At 47.3% G+C, this 19,473-nt stretch overlaps 2 protein-coding genes across 16 annotated transcripts in view; both read left to right on the plus strand.

Moving 5' to 3' along the window:
* Positions 1–7,347, plus strand: part of LMNA (lamin A/C) — a 48,403-nt gene extending 41,056 nt beyond the window's left edge. The window contains exons 11-12 of one of the 2 annotated variants that reach the window (XR_014505920.1): positions 125–2,215; positions 3,997–7,347. Coding sequence is in view for 1 of the 2 variants with exons in the window: in XM_083417351.1 (XP_083273477.1) it covers positions 1,967–2,215; positions 3,997–4,023 (276 nt within the window). In the remaining variant the exon portion in view is untranslated. The remainder of the gene's footprint in view (positions 1–124; positions 2,216–3,996) is intronic. The other variant, XM_083417351.1, reaches the window with a different exon arrangement.
* Positions 7,348–8,362: 1,015 nt separating this feature from the next.
* LOC310666458 (semaphorin-4A-like) overlaps positions 8,363–19,473 on the plus strand; it is a 68,231-nt gene continuing 57,120 nt past the window's right edge. For 3 of the 14 annotated variants that reach the window (XM_083417319.1, XM_083417322.1, XM_083417321.1), the window contains exons 1-2: positions 12,498–12,946; positions 19,069–19,222. The gene's annotated coding sequence lies outside the window, so the exon portion shown is untranslated. Of the gene's footprint in view, positions 8,558–12,497; positions 12,947–18,580; positions 18,638–19,068; positions 19,238–19,473 lie in introns of those variants that run through there. The other 11 variants (XM_083417316.1, XM_083417317.1, XM_083417326.1 and 8 more) reach the window with 7 other exon arrangements.

Raw genomic sequence — 19,473 nt, forward strand, 5'->3', positions numbered from 1 at the left:
GATGAATACAGTGCTGAAACATGCATTTCTCCTATATTTCATAGTATGACATGTACATTAATTCAGTACAAATCGTGGGGGGATATTACCAGGTGCTGAACCACATTCTCCGCTTTCCTTGCAGGTTTGAAACCCATATTTTAAACTGAAGATCCCTGGTCCAAGACTGTATTTCAGTCAGTTACACCCAATGCTGTGGAGACTGACCTTCCAATCTCTTGTCTATTAGTCAATAAAGTAAAATCAAACTGAGAAAATAGAAATGAATCCTGTTTACACCGTCCTCTCACTAATTTTAACTTATGAGACAATTTCCGTAATAGGAAAAGTTGCTAAACTTCTACAACCAACAATTTTGGAGCCCCATTTTAAAACAGCTGCATTGGTTGCCAGTTCGTTGCTAGGCCCAATTCAAGGTGCTCATGTTAGCACTGAAAGCCCTAAATAACTTAGGTCCCAGATACCTGGAAGACCACCTCCTTCCTTACAGACCCTCTCTGGTGTTAAAATCAGATGAGTTGGGCCCTCTTGCTAGTTCCACATCCTCCAGAAGTTTGGTGGTGTCCCCAGAGAGGGCCTTTTTTGTGGCAGCCCCTGAGTTTGCATGTTCAAAGTTTGCTCCCACCAGAGTTTAGAAATGTTTGCATCGCAACCATGAGCTTGGTTAGCTCTTCTTTGCTGTGCATAAGGAACACAAGCAAACTCAGGGATGGCCTCGCCTTGCACCCCAGAGATCAATTTGTTTAAAGTCTAAACTTATTCTTAATTTCACCCCAAGACTATACATAAATTTAGGGCCAAATTTCATGCTTTTAACTAAACCAATTTGAAATGCCCATTCCACACAGTCAAGCGTCTTAAAGATGCTAAGGATGTTTCTGCTTACTACTACTACTAACAATAATACTTATTAATACTTAATATTATTAATTTCCAAAAGGAGACCAAACTGGGATAAAGCCAGTTTGGTCCACATGGATGTAATCACCTATAATTCGTTCTAAGCAACTGTCAAGGACAGAAGCGAAACTCTTATAGTGTCTTTGCTTGGGGGGGGGGGTGACATTTGGCGTACTGCCTGCCTGCAACTCCCAAGCCTACCCCGAGCCGTCGGGGGAAGGGGGGAGCTGCGGCGCTTTGCCGGCGGCATTCCCCCCACCCACCCCCTTCATTTTTACAGGTGGGGGAGGCTTGGGAGTGGCAGGCGGGCAGCACACCGAATGTCCGACATGGGCGGCTCACTCCGGAACCCAAGCGGCTGTTCCTTGCCTGGGAGGGCACCCGCCCTGCCCCACCCCCCTCAGAAGCGCATCTGCCGTGGGCAGTGCGGACATATGCTCTGCCGCTGCAGCCACCCACAGCCAATGCAGAATTGAACCCTCCCCTCCCCTCCATCAGCTGATATCACATTGCTCTCAGTTGATGGACAGGTAATTGAGGTATAGGGGAATTGGCCTCTTCGGCCAAATTAGACCCCCTGGTGGACCAGATGTTCTCCACCCTTTTAATTCATCCCGTATATCACCTTCCTGCTTCTAAAGGATTGCTAAAAAGATATTAATTTGCATACTTTTTTTTAATATTCCCTTTCAAATCTCCCCATCCATAGGGTTAATTCCTCCTCTGAAAAGCTTTCTAAACATCTGCTGCAAAATTTTCAATTGCACACTGTTAGGCACATACGCAGATCCCAAATCATAACCTAGTGCATGGCTTTTGCTTTTTCCCTTCAGAAGAATAAATAAAACATCCGTTGCTATCCTTCAAAACTTTTTTCCGGCTTCTAATCGAACGTTACGGTGATTCTGTCTCTGCGTTGGAGATGGGGAAGCTGTGGCACTCCCGACAGTGGACTGCAACCACCATCCTGCCTGGAGCCGAGCATCTCAGCAGCCCCAGGCAGGCCGAATGGTTCCCCATCCCTGTTCTCTGTGTGGTTCAGCTTCTGATCTTCCTCCTCCTCTAGAGCCACTGCAGCGGCTCTGGCGACCCAGGCGAGTACAACCTGCGTTCCCGCACTGTGCTTTGCGGCACCTGCGGGCAGCCGGCAGACAAGGGGGCCAGTACCACCAACGCTGCGACCAGCACCCTGTCCTCTGGCTCTTCCTCTTCCAGCCTCACCATCACACGCAGCTACCGTACCGGAGGCAGCAGCCTTGGGGAGAGCCTGCTCCCCCGGACCTACATCCTGGGCAATTCCAGCCCACGCCAGCAGGTCAGTGGGTTGAGCTTTTGGGGGCCAGAATTTAGGGGAAATCAGCAGGGAGGGAGTCCCATCATTAACTGTAGCATCTGTTGTGGCATTGTCAACTGTTAGTGTCTGGAGACCCTTGAAACATACAAGGCCAAGTATGAAATAACATTTCCCAAATGCTTCCAGCAAGACCCTAGCAGAACAGCAAAAAAAGAGTAAGCATTGGGCACAGCCCAACTCAGTGTGGACCCATGGAAGTTAACAGGCATGGCTCTCTTAGGCCCATGGGTTTACTCTGAGTAGAACCTAGTTCGCTACAACCCTACGTGTCTATTATCACTGCGGAGAATTCGTCTAACTTTAAAAAGGCCTCACAAGGCTTTCCCCAAACGACAGATGCTGTCCGTTTGCATTTCTCTATATGAATGAAATTGGTCAGTTTTGCCATGAATGCTTCTACCATGTTTCTGCACCTGTTTGTTAAGCGATGGTGGATTAAGACTGCTGGAGGCGACTGAAATGTGGCAGCTGTTTTAACAAACCAGATCAGGTTGCTTGAGGTGCATAGAAATTCCCAAGTGATGTACACAGGGGACTCAGTGATAATGAAAATGCCTAGATTGGGGAGAAAGTTGGTTCACCTTTTTATATAAACCCACCTAATTCAGAGTTGGGGGGGGGGCAAATTTGATACACAACTACCCTTTGAAATTTGTGTTTGATTTAATCTTGCAATTGACAACCCAAAAAATGTTTACAAAGCTGTGTATATATGGGAAAGGTGGGAGCAGTGTGGTGCAGTGGTTAGTGTTGAACGAGGACCTGGGAGACCAGAGTTAAAATCTTCCCCTGGCTGTGTGACTTTGGGCCACTCACTGCCTCTCAGCCAAACCTGTCCAAAAGGGTTGTTGTGGGGATTAAACGAGGAAGGAGAGAACCATGTACAGCACTTTTAGCTCCTTGGAGAAAACGGTGGGATATAAATGCAATAAATAATACATAAAATGTTAATGCAAATAAAATTAAAATTATATTAAGGAGAATTGCTTGCCAAGTGTGGATTTTAGGGGAAATTCCATACAAAAGAATGTATCAAGAGAAATGCTTATCAGTTTCTTTGCGGTTACTTTAAAGAAAGAAAACTGATGTCCAAATGTGGACAACTAAATTTAATATTTGAAAAATAAAATCTGGAACTGACGGATTTGTCCGTCCCTAAGAATAATGCGGGTCGGACTTAACTGAGCTGCCCACTGTCTTCCAGAAACTCTCAATCTTATTGCAACACCACGAAGTACAGGCACCATCAGCTTTAGGCTTCAAACACTTTCAGCATCTATCTCAACTTCTATGAATTTTTGCTAAAGAAAAACAGATTTGATGCAGGCAATAAAAATATTGTATTGACTAAACAGTGAAACTACTTGATCTCTTGCAAGAATAAAGGACCAGGCATGATTTGTGATAACCATTGGGTTATTTCAGGGCAATGAGGGAGAGTCCAACTTTCTCCCTGTGGTGCTGGAATTCCATGTCTCTCCTCAGTCACCTTCTGAACTATAAAAATCCCCCAAATTCTTTGTCCTTTCCTTGGAGGGGAAGGTGCTGAACCTGCAGGAGAACATTGGCTAAGTCATCACGATTGATTTCCTCAGAATTTTGACTGAGCCTATATGTATATTTTAATGTATGTTTTTTTTTTTTTTTGTGGGAGGGGGTTTGAGTTCCCTTTGTTTAAAAAAGCTTCTAATTAGTTTTAATTTTATTAATAAAAATCTTTCTCTGTGTGTGTCTCCCTCCAGGGCCCTCAAAACTGCAGCATCATGTAAACCTGCCGCTGTTCCCCGACAACGCTCACAGCCTGCTAGACAAAAAGCAACTTATTCCTTACATGCACAGAAGAAACGTTTATAAAAGGAGTTATTTTCTACTGCAGGAATTTATACTTTATTATTACATATCGAGATATATAAAAATATATATAAATGCTAAAGATGCTTCAGGGGTTTTTTAAGAATTTTTTTTTCTATAACAAAAAGAAAAGCTTTAAAAAAAACCACAACCAAGCCAAAGAAATTTGAGTTATTGGTGCCAAAAAGGAGGGGGGAAATGTTTTACTTTAATATCTCCTTAACATAGGGGTGTGTATATGTATAGAGATATATAGAGAGATTTTTCATTGGAATACCAAAGGTTTCTGTATGTAAAAGGAAAAAAGAAAAACAGCCAACAGAGACGAGGCCCTCTTGGTTTCATATTCTCCCCTAGGGACAAAACTCTGAGAGGGATTTTTGCACTTGCTGTTTCCCTGTGGGAATACACTAAAGATGAATTATACTCATAAGCCACTCTTGGCTAACAGCAGCTGTAACCCACAGTTAGTCCCCACACCTGAGGTAAAACAGTTTGACTCTCATAGAGACACCCTCTTGGTTCAGAGTGGAGCCTTGTTTACAGTGTCAATGTGAGACTCTGCTTTCAAATAAAACCCACATTAATTTCAGTCTAAATTCTGGTCTGAGATCCTGGACAGGAAATGTACCATACTTTAATCCAATGTCTGTTGTCAGGCTGTTTTACTCGATGCTGATGAGGCCCTCTAAGGCAGTTACAATGCAAAACAGCCCTTAAACTGACTAGGATTATAAATCCGCTTCATCTTAAAATTTAGTTTGCACCCCTACTTTTCACCCACTCAGAATAAATACAAAATAATCGCCGGTGTGAGTGAACCAAATTCAGATGAACTGCATCCACATTTGTGCCTTTAAATGAAGAAATCTAGATTTAGCTCTTCCCACCACGCAAAACAGCTCATATACTATACTTGTCCCGATGTGTACTTTTGATGCCCCTCCTGACAGTTTTGGGGGTGCACATGACAACCTAACACCCACTTTTGCTTCAAGGAAATGTTTTGGCTCAAAAATTGAAACCACCTTCCTTTGGCAAACAAGCATGTAAGATTCCCGCATTGTAAGAGAAGGCTGTTGGCAGCTGGGGCTTGGCAGCTGTCCGGTCCAAAAACAATTCTCTCCAAAGCTTTTTCTCTCTGCCTCTCTGCCTTGCTTTGCTCGAGTTGCAGCTGCTGTTATCCCTCCTCCCCTCCTCCTTACAGCCAACTGCTATGCTATAATAGCCAATATAAATGCTGTTGGGTTGACATTTATGTACTGTATTGTTCTTTGGCGGCGCTTTGAGGGAGAAAGGGGTGGGTGTGTATCGGGTGGTAGCCGCGATGTGCCTTGGCAAGGATGGTCTTTGCCAGACTGGCAGCCCAGAAGCAAAGGATGGCAGCTCCTTGCTGAAAGATGGCTGCCGTAGCCAGTGCTCTTGTTTTGGTTGCCTTTTTAAGGGCTACGGGAAGGTGTAGTGAACGTTCGGGGGAAAGTGCCTTTTGATTTCAGTTCCGGGACCAGCTTTTTTTCTGTGCCTGAGTTTGACTACGATGCCCTAAACGGGCTGTTGAGCTACAAAGCTTCCTAGCTAAAGCACCAAATAGGTTTGGGGAGTTTTGTATGTCTTTTTAGCCCCCACCCCTTTGTGAAATCAGAGCAGCCGATGCACAGTCAGGGAAGCGTAGTGCCCAGCAACAAAGTCTCCTGTCTCCATAGTGGGGCCACCCCACGGAGCTTTTACTCCCATTGATGCGCATGGGGCAGCCCCTGTCAGCCTTGAGTCCCTTGTTTGTCTCCGACTAAGGCTGGATTCCCACCATGGTCTTCTGTTGGTGGAGTCCTGTCTGCAGATATTGTTTCTCTTCCCTGCCCAGCCGAGGATTCAAAAAGGCCACCTTCTCTTGCAGCAGACAGTTGGGTCTCCTCAGTTTTCAGATGTGTGTCTCACGTTAAGTTTGGAAGACATACCGGATCTAAGTCACCTAAGGGTGCAGTGAAGTCTCAACACAAGCAGGGTCAGGCACAGAGAATCTCGGTCCAAAACGTGATCCAGAAACAAGGTCAATAGCGCAGAGAGAGTTCAGCAAGGTGGGGGAATGAGGCCTGTGTTGCTTCTAGCAAATGGAAGGCCCAAGTGGGGGCCTTGTATACTCTGGCCTCCCAAACACATTCTTAACAGGCAGTGAAGGAGTATCACAGACCCCCTACTTGTGAGTAGGCCTAGGACTCTGGGTCTGTAAGCACATCCTGCATGGTTCTTCTCTAGCCTGGACCTAAAGTGGCATGGCAACCCCCATAATCCATAACCATGGGCTGTACTGTCTGCAGCTGATGGGAGTCCCAACACCACCTGGAGAGCATCATGTTGGCAACCCCTGATCTACCCTAAATTGGGCCCTGTTGAATTGTGAGCTCTTGAGTGAGCTGTACATACAGACTGGCAATATTGGGTGCTCTGAGAAAGATCCCACTTGATCCCTTTAGCCAGAGCCATCTGGTCACTTCTCAAGGATCCACAAATTTTCTGAGCTTCTTGAGGGAGTTCTGTAGGGGCTCTGATTTTGCCCTAGCCTCTGCCCCTCTCACATGTGTGTGTCTCAGACAGGGATCCCCCCTTCACCCTTGAACAGCAGCTACTTTCCCTGTGGCCCACAGTTCAAATCCCCCCCCCTTGTAGACAGTTTTTAAAAAATGCTCTCCACTATGGAACTAGAGTGAGGTGTGTGATGGGACCGGGGGACACCTTTTCCATGCGCACATATATCTTTGCATGCGGCTTTGGATTGCAGGCAAATAACTTTCCTCAGGAACCTCTGGGCAGCTTTGTTTGCCAGTAGCTTGCCAGTAGCTTGCAATGCACCCTCCTCGATGGGGCAGCAACGTAGCAAAACCTGTGCTGTGTGTTGCAATGCGCCTGTTCTCTTGCCTTAATTTGGGTGGGGGTAGGGCATGGTGCAAAATTAAAACACTAAACCGAAAACGTGCCTGCCTGCTGCCAGCTGCAATCTTGCTTCTTGTTCGGTTTTTGTCTTCGCAAGAGTTTCACCCCGATTCAACACCCATCCATGTCATTGCTCTCTTTCTCTCAGATGCCCCCCTCTCTAGCAAGACTCAACAACCCAAAACAATTCTCCAGGGGGAAGCCAGTGCTTTTGTTAGGGAGTTTTTTGTGCTGTTGACCTCTGCTGTGGCCCATGTGGCAGTAGTGCTCCTGTATTTTCTTAAACCAAATACACTTAAAAAATGTCTACCAAACCAGCCTTTTGTGTCTTCCTTCATTTTTGCGTCGGACACCACTGTGGTATCTTAATCTATGGTACGAAGCTGGGAAGTGGGGCTTCACGGCCTTTAATGTAAGTGGGCCTTCCTGGGAGAGCGGGGCCTTGGCTCCTTGCCCTTGCCAGTTCATGAGAAGAGGGTCTCCATATTTCCTCACCGGTGACCACCTGGGGGGCTGCACACTAGAAACTGGCAAAAAGTGAGGGGTGTGTGTGTGAGAGAGGCAAAAGTAAATCCACAAGAGGAGAAATGCTCCTGAAGTAGATTAAATCGCTACGCTGATGTCAGACTCGGCCTAGGCATCAATTTACCAAAACCAGCAACAACGTAATGCAGCTTTGCAGCTTCCCTAGACTGACTCGCAAAATAAATATGTAATGCAGGGTGGGGAAATCATTTTCAGTCAGGGCGACCTCAAGGGCGACCTCCCAAAAGCCGAACCAGAGGAGGCCGCAGCGCATGTCAGCTACATATCCCAGCCATGCCAAGTAACAAAGGCACTTGAGCATATTGTGGACTTCCATGGTTGGTCAGTCAGATGTTCATTATCGTCCACTGACTTGTAAGAAGACAAATTGCAATGATTTTTGGTCAAGAACAAACAAACCAAAAGCTGATTATTTTTAAAAATAAGCTAATGATCACAGCAAGTACCGTATTGGCCTGAATATAAGCCACACTTTTTTTCTCTCTCCAAATTCCGACACTGAAAAGTTAAAGTGCTGCTTAAATTCACGGCCTTGCAAAAATTGGCTTTTACAGGACTTCCGGTGAGGCAAGATGGCGGGCGCCATGGCAGCGCATAGCTCCTAGGACCACCAGCACCAGCATAAAACACAATTTTAAGGGAGCGGCTTATATTCGGGTCTTTTTTTCTTCCTCCCCCCTTGAATTTTAAAGGTGCAACTTATCTGCGGGTGTGGCTTATATTCAGGCCAATACGGTACAACTTCAGATATTTTGGCCACTTGTGTGGCAATAAATTCATCAGTCCCCTTGAAGAAGGAACTCAGGAGGCTCTCTGAAGATTAAGCAGAAAACTTGCCATGAAGAGGATATATTAGCTGTTCTTTGAGCCCCTGATGGAAACATCCAGAAAAGAACACAAGAGATTGGCCTCTGCACAGTTAACACGGACCACGTCCGTCTGGGTCTCGAGGCAATCTGCCATTTAAAATATTTGAAGGTAAGACACTGAAATGAGCCCATAAAATGGTTCTTCTATACCTGGGTATTTTTATAAAAATGTTAAATATGGCATACTGTGATTAGAAGCGCACCCAGGTCAGGCCTAACGACCATGGATGGTACCAGGTTCAATCAATTCTTGACGGTTAAAAAGGATTTCACACAGTTGTGCTCTGGGACGCCCATAAGTGTTAATTAACGTTCCAGAAAGCCACCAAGCCAAATTAAATTTTTATGACGGCTTTTAATTTTATATTTATAATCATTTCTGAAATGGCTGTGAGTGAGCCGGCACAAGGTGAAACCTGCTCCAGTTACAGTTCTGCCCCTGCCCAAACCCCCAACCTGGAAAGCTTTTAACCAGGAGGAGGAGAAACTCAGGCCCTCCAGATACTACATGATGTTGAACTCAAATCCCATCAGCCCAAACTAAGGATCGAAGAGAAATTCAATTCAGTTCACATTGAACGGTGACCCTACCCAATTCCAGCTTTCCAAAACAATATCTGCACTGCAATGGCAGACATCATCTGACAATTGCAATAAATTCTTCCTTCAGTTTCATTGGCCCAGTATTGTGGGTAGGGTTGCCACACGTCTGGAATTTCCTGGACATAACTGGAATACTGCAGTCGGAAGTAGTGTCTAGGTGGAAATCGCAAAAAATGTCAGGGAAAATCCGGGTGCATATATGACTACCTACGTCGGCAGTGATGTTTTTGGTGATTTTCCTTTAAATTAGCTCCAAAACGTTATTTATTTTTTGCAGTTTTGCCAAAGTTGATCAACAGCTTTGCTCCCAAAAGCGCAACAACTTTTGTGTCTGGATTTTCACTTTTTGAAATACGGCAACCCTAATTGTGGCAAACTCTTCCATGCCTCGTGGATGTCTTACACTGCAATCTCTATTAAGCACCGTCAGCAAAATGACAGGAAGGTGTATGTACACCATGTGCGAGAAGGCCCCTCTCCCACCATCCCCAGTTGCCTTAAGGGTGTTCCAGCCTAGAGCTTTGAACATACAGTATATATTGTAGACCAGGGGTCAGCAAACTTTTTCAGCAGGGGGTCGGTCCACTGTCCCTCAGACCTTGCGGGGGGCAAGACTATATTTTTTTTGGGGGGGTGAACAAATTCCTATGCCCGCCAAATAACCCAGAAATGCATTTTAAATAAAAGCGCACATTCTACTCATGTAAAAACACCAGGCAGACCCCACAAATAACCCAGAGATGCATTTTAAATAAAAGCACACATTCTACTCATGTAAAAACATGCTGATTCCTGGACCGTCCGTGGGCCAGATTTAGAAGGCGATTGGGCCGGATCTGGCCCGGGCCTTAATTTTCCCTACCCATGTTATAGACTGTCTCTTGTGCATTTAGAAGTTGTGGCCACTAGAGGTCAGGATTGCCTTCTCCAAGGCTTCATTCTGTAACGCTGCCACCAGGAACCTGCTGCCCTCCAGATATTTTGGAGTACAACTCCATTGGACTCTAGTCCAAAATATTTTGAAGCCTCTAAGGCGGCAAAGGCTGATACAAAAGGAACTGCAACTGCTTCCAGATGGTGCCTGTCCAGATTGTTATGCTGTTCTCCAGTAAACCTTAAGAATGTAAGAAACTTTGGACCAGGCCAATGGCTCATCTAGTCCAACACCCTGTTCTCACAGTGGCCAACCAGATGCCTGTGGGAAACCTGCAAGCCTGATTCAAGCACAAGAGCCCTCTCCCCTCCTGCAGTTTCCAGCACCTGGTATTCAGAAGCATTCCTGCTTCCAACCCTGTTTTCCCTATAATATCAGTTAGGGTATGTGTATTCCCAGTGCAAACTCAATTCCAAGTCTCGTAGTTCAGCAATCTACACTACTAGGTTTTTTACCTTGCACTGTCTCTGCTTGATAGCAACTACAGCAAGAGTCAGAAACCATTTTCAGACCCAAGGCTGTGTTCCTTTATGAGCAACCTTCCTGGGTGGGGGCGGGGCCAGAGGCAATAGTGGGTGGAGCAACAGATCGACTTGTGACTCAGGTGGGCTGGTGAGGGGTGAGGTCTGGCGAGAGTCCAAAGGGACAGATGAAGAGGCCTCCTGAGCCATACTGGACCCATGAGCTGGTCACTTCCTGGCCTGATATGCAGGCTGGGAACAATCAGAGCCACTGAGCTCCGACTTGCAGCATGAAAATATAGTGTTTTTTAACAGCATAAACAACAAATGAACAGGAAGTTATGGTGCACAAGAGAATGGGACATACAGTGGTACCTCGGGTTAAGAACTTAATTCGTTCCGGAGGTCCGTTCTTAACCTGAAACTGTTCTTAATCTGAAGCACCACTTTAGCTAATGGGGCCTCCTGCTGCTGCTGCGCCGCCGGAGCACGATTTCTGTTCTCATCCTGAAGCAAAGATCTTAACCTGAGGTACTATTACTGGGTTAGCGGAGTCTGTAACTTGAAGCGCATGTAACCTGAAGCGTATGTAACCCAAGGTACCACTGTAGCTCTTTCAGAACACTGAACATCTCATTGGATGGGTGTTAAAGGGCATGGTTACCAGTTGGAAGTTTTATTAATAAGGCTACAGCAAATAAGTGCCCCTCCAGCCTCACTGGAGAGGCTTGATCCTGGCATGTTCATGTATCAGGTAGGGAAGAGACCTCAGGACACATTTGTGATTGAGCTTTCTGTTTCCAGAGAAATAAAGCCATGCTCAGAAGCAGGGAATGAGGGCGGACAAATTTATCCACTTCAGTTTCTTATTTTTCCAAGCGAAAGTTCAGTTCTCCACAGTTCTGCAGAGATTTTTTAAAAAAATCCTTATGAAAAGTTGTCAGCATTTCAGTACCCATTTCTCCAAATATACACGTTTTGGGATGCAGTTTTGGCTAATACACTCCGTCAAACAATGTATTCTTATATAATGAAATACTTCCACGGACGTATGTGTTTTAAGGCACACTTTCCAATAATTAGGCATTTTTATACAAACTGACTGGAGAACTGCATCACAACATTTGGGGAATTGCAAAGTTTGATGAATACTGTAATTATGTTTTGCTTTGCACAAGTGTTTGAGAAGTGCAAATCAGGTCGCTTCTCATTAAAACCTGAACACAACTGAATCTCTCCTTCATCCCTAGAAGCAGACAGGCAATGCCGGTTCAAATATTAGGAAAGCTTTGGCCAACTGCATGCCCTCCAGCACAGCCATGGTGACTGGGGCCGGTGGGAGCTGCAGTCCAAAAGGAGGAGACCCACTTAGCAAAGCCCGACACAGAAGCCAGTGGGGATGACGGGAACAAAGTTTGCAATAGCTGAGGGCGGGGTCGCCTTGCACAGCTCTTTCTTCTGCCCTGTGACTTGCAAAGGTGGAATAAATTATCCAAAACAGGCAAAAGTGCAGACTCAGTTATGCAAAAGAAGAGCAACAATATGTGTGTGCATAATTCATAGCAGCCTACAAGATCAGGCTTTTCTTGCTGCAGCATTTGAATGGCCTTGACCAGCCTTACCAAGCTGCTGTTCTTCAGATCTTGCTGGACTGCGAACCCACCATCCCTGAACTTTTGCCGTGCCGCCTGGGGGCTGATGGACAGTGAAGCCACAAAACGTCTGAAGGCCACCAGCCTGGGGGTCCTGCATTTTAGGGGGTTGGACTAGATGACCCTGGTGGTGGGTGGCCTCTTCTGCTCCTTGCTTTCGAGGGCACAGCCCCCTGTTGTCTGTTTGCCGGTCCTGACTTGGAATCTGCTGCTGCTCACTTAATAGGCTGCGATCATATGATGCGGCACCTCCTGCTTTTCATGGTCCAGAAAACATTGCTGAGAAGGCCTGTTGTTTGATTCCTCTCTCCTCCCCTCCCCTTTGCCCCAAGAAACTCACAAGCTGCTTTGGGACCGTTTATCTAAAAGCCAAAGATAAAACCCTTTGTGGTCGAGCCTTCCTCGTAAATCCTGGCCTGGATTTGGCAGCCTTGGGACGGGATTGCATGTGTGTGTGTTGCTGTGTGTGTGTGTGTGTCTGACTCCCCTGCTTATGTGATAAACGGCGAGTTGGAGGTTGGCTCTTACAGAGTTCTGGAGTGTTTATCTCGCTGGCGAAGTTGTGCAAGGCCTTTCAAGCAGCCACCAAGGGAGCATGGATGTGCCAGGCGGCAGAGCCCGGTTGGCAGGCAACTTGGCAGCGAGTTCACAGCAGCGCTAATTCTCCCAGGGTGGCTAAGAAGGAGGGACTGTTTAAAGTCCGCGGTCAATTGGTTTCGCAAAGGAAAAGGGGAGCCAAGAGGAAGCTCGCCTCCCACACACCCTTTGCAGCCTCTGTTTTTATTTTCCCAGCTGTGCAAAGAGCAAACACCTCCAAGGGAGCGAAAACTGGACCCAAGACCAGCCACGTGAGTTTGTTGGGGATGCCTCTGGGAATCCTGTCGTATGAAATCTGTGCCCTTTGCGAAAAAGCACTAACTTTTCTTCCTTTGCAGGAGGGCTTGGCTTTGTTTTCGGGCAAGTTCCAATGTGTTTGTACCGTTCTCCGCACAGATGGAGCGCAGATGGAATGCAGTCTGTGCAGTTTCCACAGATGGGCCCCGAATGTGTGGATGTGGTGGGGAAGAGGCAGTTGTGGCTCTCCCTGCAAAACCCATGGGGTGCACGGTGATGCGCAAGCAAGCTTCATCACCCAGACTTGCACAGGAGCAGGGTGTGGGGGGACCAGTTGCAAAATCTGTTGTGCAAAGTCTGCAGTTCAGCGGCAGAGCCTTAACTTCAGCCTCTAACATCTGAAAAACATCCCGGAGAGCTGTTACAGTTTGGTGTAGCCATTTCTGAGCTTGACTGGCGAATGGTCTGACTTGATCTGATGATCTGACTTGGTACAGTTTACGTGGCACATCACCTGTGGTGCACTCACTGGCACGGCTGTGGCATCAGGGTGCACAAAAGGGTGAGCGGAAGGATGCTAGGTTTCAAACTCCTGTGTGCTTGAAGCCTGATGTGTGCGGCTGCTTGCACTTAGCGCATGATAAAGGTCGCTGTAAGCTACAGTATAACGCGCCTGCTGCCATCAAATTCTAATTTGGTGTGGGCCGTCAGACCTTTGGGTTTCATCTGCGGGCGGCGGGGGGGGGGGGACGACACTTCCGCAATGCTGCAAGTGTGGGGGGAAGTCTGCCTGGTGAAATCCAAGAAGCCAGGAGGAGGAGAGGACTGAGCTGGATTTTAAGTGTTGGTGATTCTATTCAGAAGCTAGCTTTGCAGAGACAATGGGGATATCCTCTTCCCTGCCCCCCTTTAATTCCTGTAGCAGCAGGACTGTGGTGTGGTGGATGCTAGAGGTCACATCTGTTTTGACCTCCTTCCTGTAGAACGAGCAAGGCCGCCTGAGATTTATGCACAGACCTGCTCCTTCCTTGCAAGATCGGAGCCCATCTAGCAATCTAGCAGCTCGTGTTTAGTAAAGCCTTGCTTCATTTCCTTGTAAATAAGCTCCGTTGCAACACCTAGCCCAAACCATGGCTTTCATTTAGGCACATTATATAACACAGCACGAAAGCCAGCTAGGTTCTCTCAGGAAGGTGTGTCTTTGTTACGAGCTTTGAGAGAGGGTTGAGTTTTGGGAAAGACTGCTTGGATTTTGCTGCTGCAAATGAACCCTTTCATAGCATGACCCAGCTTGAAGTCCAAGCTTCTTAAGCCCATGAGCTCAAAGTATGTTAAGCCACAGAGAGCTCCGTGGGAAGAGGCCAGCTCTGAATCCTGGCAAAGTGGGGCAAGGGGGCTTGCTCCTTTACTGCTACTTAGGGGCTGCTTCCATTACTGCCTACTTACCTCGTGCTGTGGGCTCCCATGGCTAGTTTTTGAAGCCTCATTCATACACCGTTAGCCGCCTTCCCTATCGATCCTGTAGCTTCTTGACAAATTCTGCTGGGTTTGATGTGTGTGTGTTTTTTTCTCAAGCCAGTATCAATTCAGCTAGAAAACTGGATGTGGAACAAGTGGTAATGCAGACATTTCCTTCGCATATGTGCAGGTGATGCTTCAATGAGTAGGAGTTTTGTGGGGGAAATTGGGGGGGGCAGGGAAACCCCAAAATGGTCATGTGGGGTGTGTGTGAAGACACATCTGCCCCCTCTTTGATGTGAACATCGCTTTGCAAATGTAGCTTGAAATGCATCTGGGGTAGGTGGGTGTGTGATCTCACTAATGGACACACACTCTTTAACCAGTTTGCTTAAACATTACAGAACTGATGGTTACCTGCCTAGATATCTGGGAGCAGAGCAGGCAACAAATAGATCATGGGGTGAATGTGAATATACCCTTACAGAGAAGTAGAAGCTTGCTGATGCAGGTTTTTTGCAGAGGTAGACCCTGTGCTAAGGTGAGCATCTGCAAGTCTTCACATCTTTCACTCCAAGGCATACCAAGGGGTTGGCGAAACCAGGCCCTGCTTGGTGGAACAGCCTCCCTCCCCAAAATCACCTATGGAGTTGATTGACATATAGGTGTGTGGCGACGTGCTGCTGCTCTATGGCGAGAAGCAGCAGAAGCTTCCCATCCTTTTCACACTGTGGCACAAAAGTGTGCAGTTTTGGGGGGGCTCTTCTTTCTCGCCTTGCCCTCACGCAAGATGCTTCGAGTATTGTACTTGGGCCACGTAAAATACTGTGGCTATTGCAGTAAAGTGATTCCCCCCCCCCCCCCGGTGAGTCTGCCAGTACAGCTCCTTGCCAGGGGTGCAAGGGATCCTAGGTGTGCCTTTGCTTTTACTTAATAAATCATTGGTAAAATTTGCCAGCCAGCCCTTTAAAAAACAGCTGTGTAATGGGCACATGTTCCATGGTTCCCATACCACCATGCAGGTGGAATGATGGGGCAAGTTGTTAAAGAGTCAAGAAACCTGAGAACATAGAAAGTTGCCTTCTGCAGAGTCCGCCCATCCAGCTTAGTTTTCTTGACTTTGACTGGCAGTGGGGTATCTCCAGGATGTTGGTCTGGAGTCAAATCAAATCAAATACCTTTATTGTCATCACAGTAGAAAACATTTCAAGTCACTGGGATAATTAAAAGGACAAGGGTGAAGCTGCCAAGGGTCATAAGGTCACACTGTGATCGTGTGCACTTAGATATTCTGCTTCACCCTTGGTCAGGAGTCTTTCCCAGCATCAACTGGGTTGAACCAGGGACTTTATGCATGCAAAGAGGACTGTGACAGACTGTTGGTCCACCTATTTGAGGTGTCTGTGCAGATTCGCAATAATAATAATTTATTATTCATACCCCATCCATCTGGCTGGGTTTCCCCAGCCACTCTGGGCGGCTCCCAACAGAATATTTAAAACATAATAAAACATCAAACATTAAAAATTTCCTGATACAGCTTCCTTCAGATGTCTTCTAAAAGTCAGATAGTTGTTTATTTCCTTGACATCTGATGGGAGGGCATTCCACAGGGCAGGTGCCACTACCGAGAAGGCCCTCGATCTGGTTCCCTGTAACCTCACTTCTCGCAGTGAGGGAACTGCCAGAAGGCCCTTAGAGCTGGACCTCACTGTCCAGGCTGAACGATGGGGGTGGAGACGCTCCTTCAGGTATACTGGGCTGAGGCCGTTTAGGGCTTTAAAGGTCAGCACCAACACTTTGAATTGTGCTCAGAAATGTACTGGGAGCTAATGTAGGTCTTTCAGGACTGCTGTTATATATGGTCTTGGCAGCCACTTCCAATCACCAGTCTAGGTGCCGCATTCTGGATTAGTTGTAGTTTCCGGGTCACCTTCAAAGGTAGCCCCATGTAGAGTGCATTGCAGTAGTCCAAGCGGGAGATGACCAGAGCATGCACCACTCTGGCAAGACAGTCTGTGGGCAATGGCTCTTCGGGGTTTCAGGCAGGCAGCTTTTCCAGTTCCACCCTTACCGGAAGGGAGAACTTCTCCCCCACATCCCACCATGCAGGGGCAAGACATTAGGAAACTGGAGGGGAGGTAGGGGGTTGAGAACTGCCAGCCCTACCAGAAGGGGAGAGGGAGAGAGACAACAGTGTGATACAGCAGCAAAAAAAAGCTAATGCTATTCTAGGCTACATCAACAGAAGTATAGTGTCCTGATCAAGGGAAGCAATAGTCCTGCTTTATTATGCCACACTTGGAATACAGTGGTACCTCAGGTTAAGAACTTAATTTCTTCTGCAGGTCCGTTCTTAACCTGAAACTGTTCTTAACCTGAAGCACCACTTTAGCTAATGGGGCCTCCTGCTGCTGGCATGCCACCAATTTCTGTTCTTATCCTGAAGCAAAGTTCTTAACCCGAGGTACTATTTCTGGGTTAGTGGAGTCTGTAACCTGAAGTGTCTGTAACCTGAAGCGTCTGTAACCCGAGGTACCACTGTACTGTGTCCAGTTCTGGGCACCACAATTTCAGAAGGATCTTGACAAGCTGGGAGTGTGGGCAAAGGAGGGCAACCAAGATGATCAAGGGTCTGGAAACCAAGCCTTATGAGGAACCGTTGAGGGAGTTGGGCATGTTGGGCCTGACAAAGAGGAGACTGAGAGGAGCTACAAGGGCCATCTTCAAATATCTAAAGGGCTGTCACATGGAAGATGGAACAGGCTTGTTTTCTCCTGCTCTGGAGGGTGGGACCCATACCAATGGATTCAACTTACGTGAGAGGAGCCGACTCCCACGAGAGGTGGTGGCCTCTCCTTCCTTGGAAGCAGAGGTTGGGTGGCCTTTAGCTGGGATTCCTGCATTGCAGGGGGCTGGACTAGAGGACCCTTGGGAACCCTTCCCACTTTGCAATTCTATGAGTCTACGAGAGTGTCTGTGCGTGTGGAAAGAGAGAAAGAGATTCCAGATGGATGTGTTTGCCTGGTGGGTGGATTATCAGCGCAACAAAAGTGGCTGCTGCGTTTCCACTTCAACCCAGTTTGTCCTGTACATATTCCTGTCAGACCCGAAGATTTGTTTTGTTCCACGGTTTTTATCTTTCCTAAGACGTTATCTCTCCTTTCATTTCCGGCCCTGGGCAAGAAGCATCTTCATAGGCTGGGTTGCGGCCTAGAAAGCGAGAGAGAGAAGTCTCGACTGCTGTTGCTGCTGTTTCTTTTTAAAGGAAAAATATGCACCACACTCCAGCCACTTCCCTCCTTTGCTGAGGCTCCTTTAAGATTCAGGGCTGGGTGCTTGCAGCAGGCTTCGTCAGGCAACCTACCAGGGCCCACCCAGTCGCTCCCCCAACCCCACTGGCCTCTGGAGCCTCCTGGCCCTGTTCTTCCTCTGCTTGACCCTTCTGAACAAAAACAAGGGGGGGGGGGAGGACATGCAGCTGTATCCTTCCCTTCCCTTTGGGTAGTTTTGTTGATTTGGCACTGGGGGAGAGGGCTGGCGATTGGGCCGGATGGCATGGCGAGGAGGAGGGGACCCCACAGAGAGTTTTGTGTCCAGCAGTGACCAGGCAGAATCCCACCACTGGAGCATGAAGGCAGCAACCCTCACCCCCAATTTGTCCCCAGCAATAGGTAGTTAGAGGTAGAGTGCCTCTTAACGTGGAGGTTCGGTTTCAGTATCATGGCTGAAAAGGGTTAATAGACTTATTATGTCTTCCTTTTTTTAAAAAGTGATGGGTGAGGAACCTTAGGCCCGAGGTGTCTGTCAAGGCCTTCTAGGCCCTCCAAACTCTGCCCAGGCTACTTTCCTCACTGACTTTGCTTCACACCCTCCTGGAGTGTCTTTGCTTGGCTGGAATGTGTCCTACAACTCTGATCCTGCCTTTTGCTTGCCTCAATGGAGGATAGAAGTGTGTGTGTGTGTGTGTGTGTGTGTGTGTAAACTAGCCTGCTGTAGAAAGGTAGACAAACTACCCTAGAAGGATAGGAGCCAACTCCTAGGGGCCATGAGTGCTTCGGCCTCCACAATAAAGAATTTGAGGGAGCTGGGCCCCCACAAAGTTGATGGGCATTCCCATTCAAATAGTGTGTATGCTCTGCATCATGTGATCAATTATGTGGGGTGGGGCTTACCTGGGTCCCCACAGTATTTTATTCAAGTTAGCACCCCTGCCCAGAAGGAGCGCGACATGTCCCCCACCAGAGGTACTACCCCTCCCCTAATACCCTTTATATTACCAGGAATATCCAAGGCTTCCTTCCACTGACTTGCATCCTTAGTCCCTCTGTCTCATCACTGGGCTGTGCATTAACTGCAGCCCCTCCCTGGGGTCAGAGGCAAGAGGCTCTTTCCTGTCCTTGAAAGCAGTATACAATTATGCGGGGTGTGCAGCTGGATCAGTGAAGAGCCCGGAAGATAGCTGGTTGATTTTTTTGTTTGTTTGTTTACCCCCCCCCCCTTTTTCTGGAATCTGATCCCAAGGGCAAAGAAATTCAGTTATTAAAAAACAACAACATGGATCTTACCAGTAAGAAACTGTACTAATTCTCTCTGAAAGTAAAGCTTGTGGTCATAGAATCGGGCAGTTAGTTATCCTTGGCAATCTATAATGTGAATATATTGCTTTGCATTTCAGAGACCTACATTTCATGGTGTGAATGTGGAGGGGTCCGCGCACTCAAATCTCCCCCCGAAAAGTCCCAGCTGCAAGTCCTCACAGGGGACGAAGAAGGGCCACTACCTCTGTAATCCCAGCCATCGGTCGTATGATGAACTAATCAGCCGGGCAGGTGATAACCTTGTGAGTTGGATACATCTTGAAAGGGGACTGAAGAAAGCCTTTTAATCTTGGCATCTTGTTGTGGAAGGCAAGGGGGGGTCCTGTTCCCCCATTTCCTTCCCTTCCAAATATACACGGATCTGTCAAGCTCTTTGGTTGGATTCCCAGGTACAAAATGCAATAATGGAAGGTCCCTCCGGCACAACAGAGAGAACTCCCAGCATGGCAGGGTGGGGGCAGTTCTGGATTAGCCCTCCCCCA

This window comes from Podarcis tiliguerta, assembly GCF_965153285.1.
Source record: "Podarcis tiliguerta genome assembly, chromosome: 16".
Lineage (NCBI taxonomy): Eukaryota > Metazoa > Chordata > Lepidosauria > Squamata > Lacertidae > Podarcis > Podarcis tiliguerta.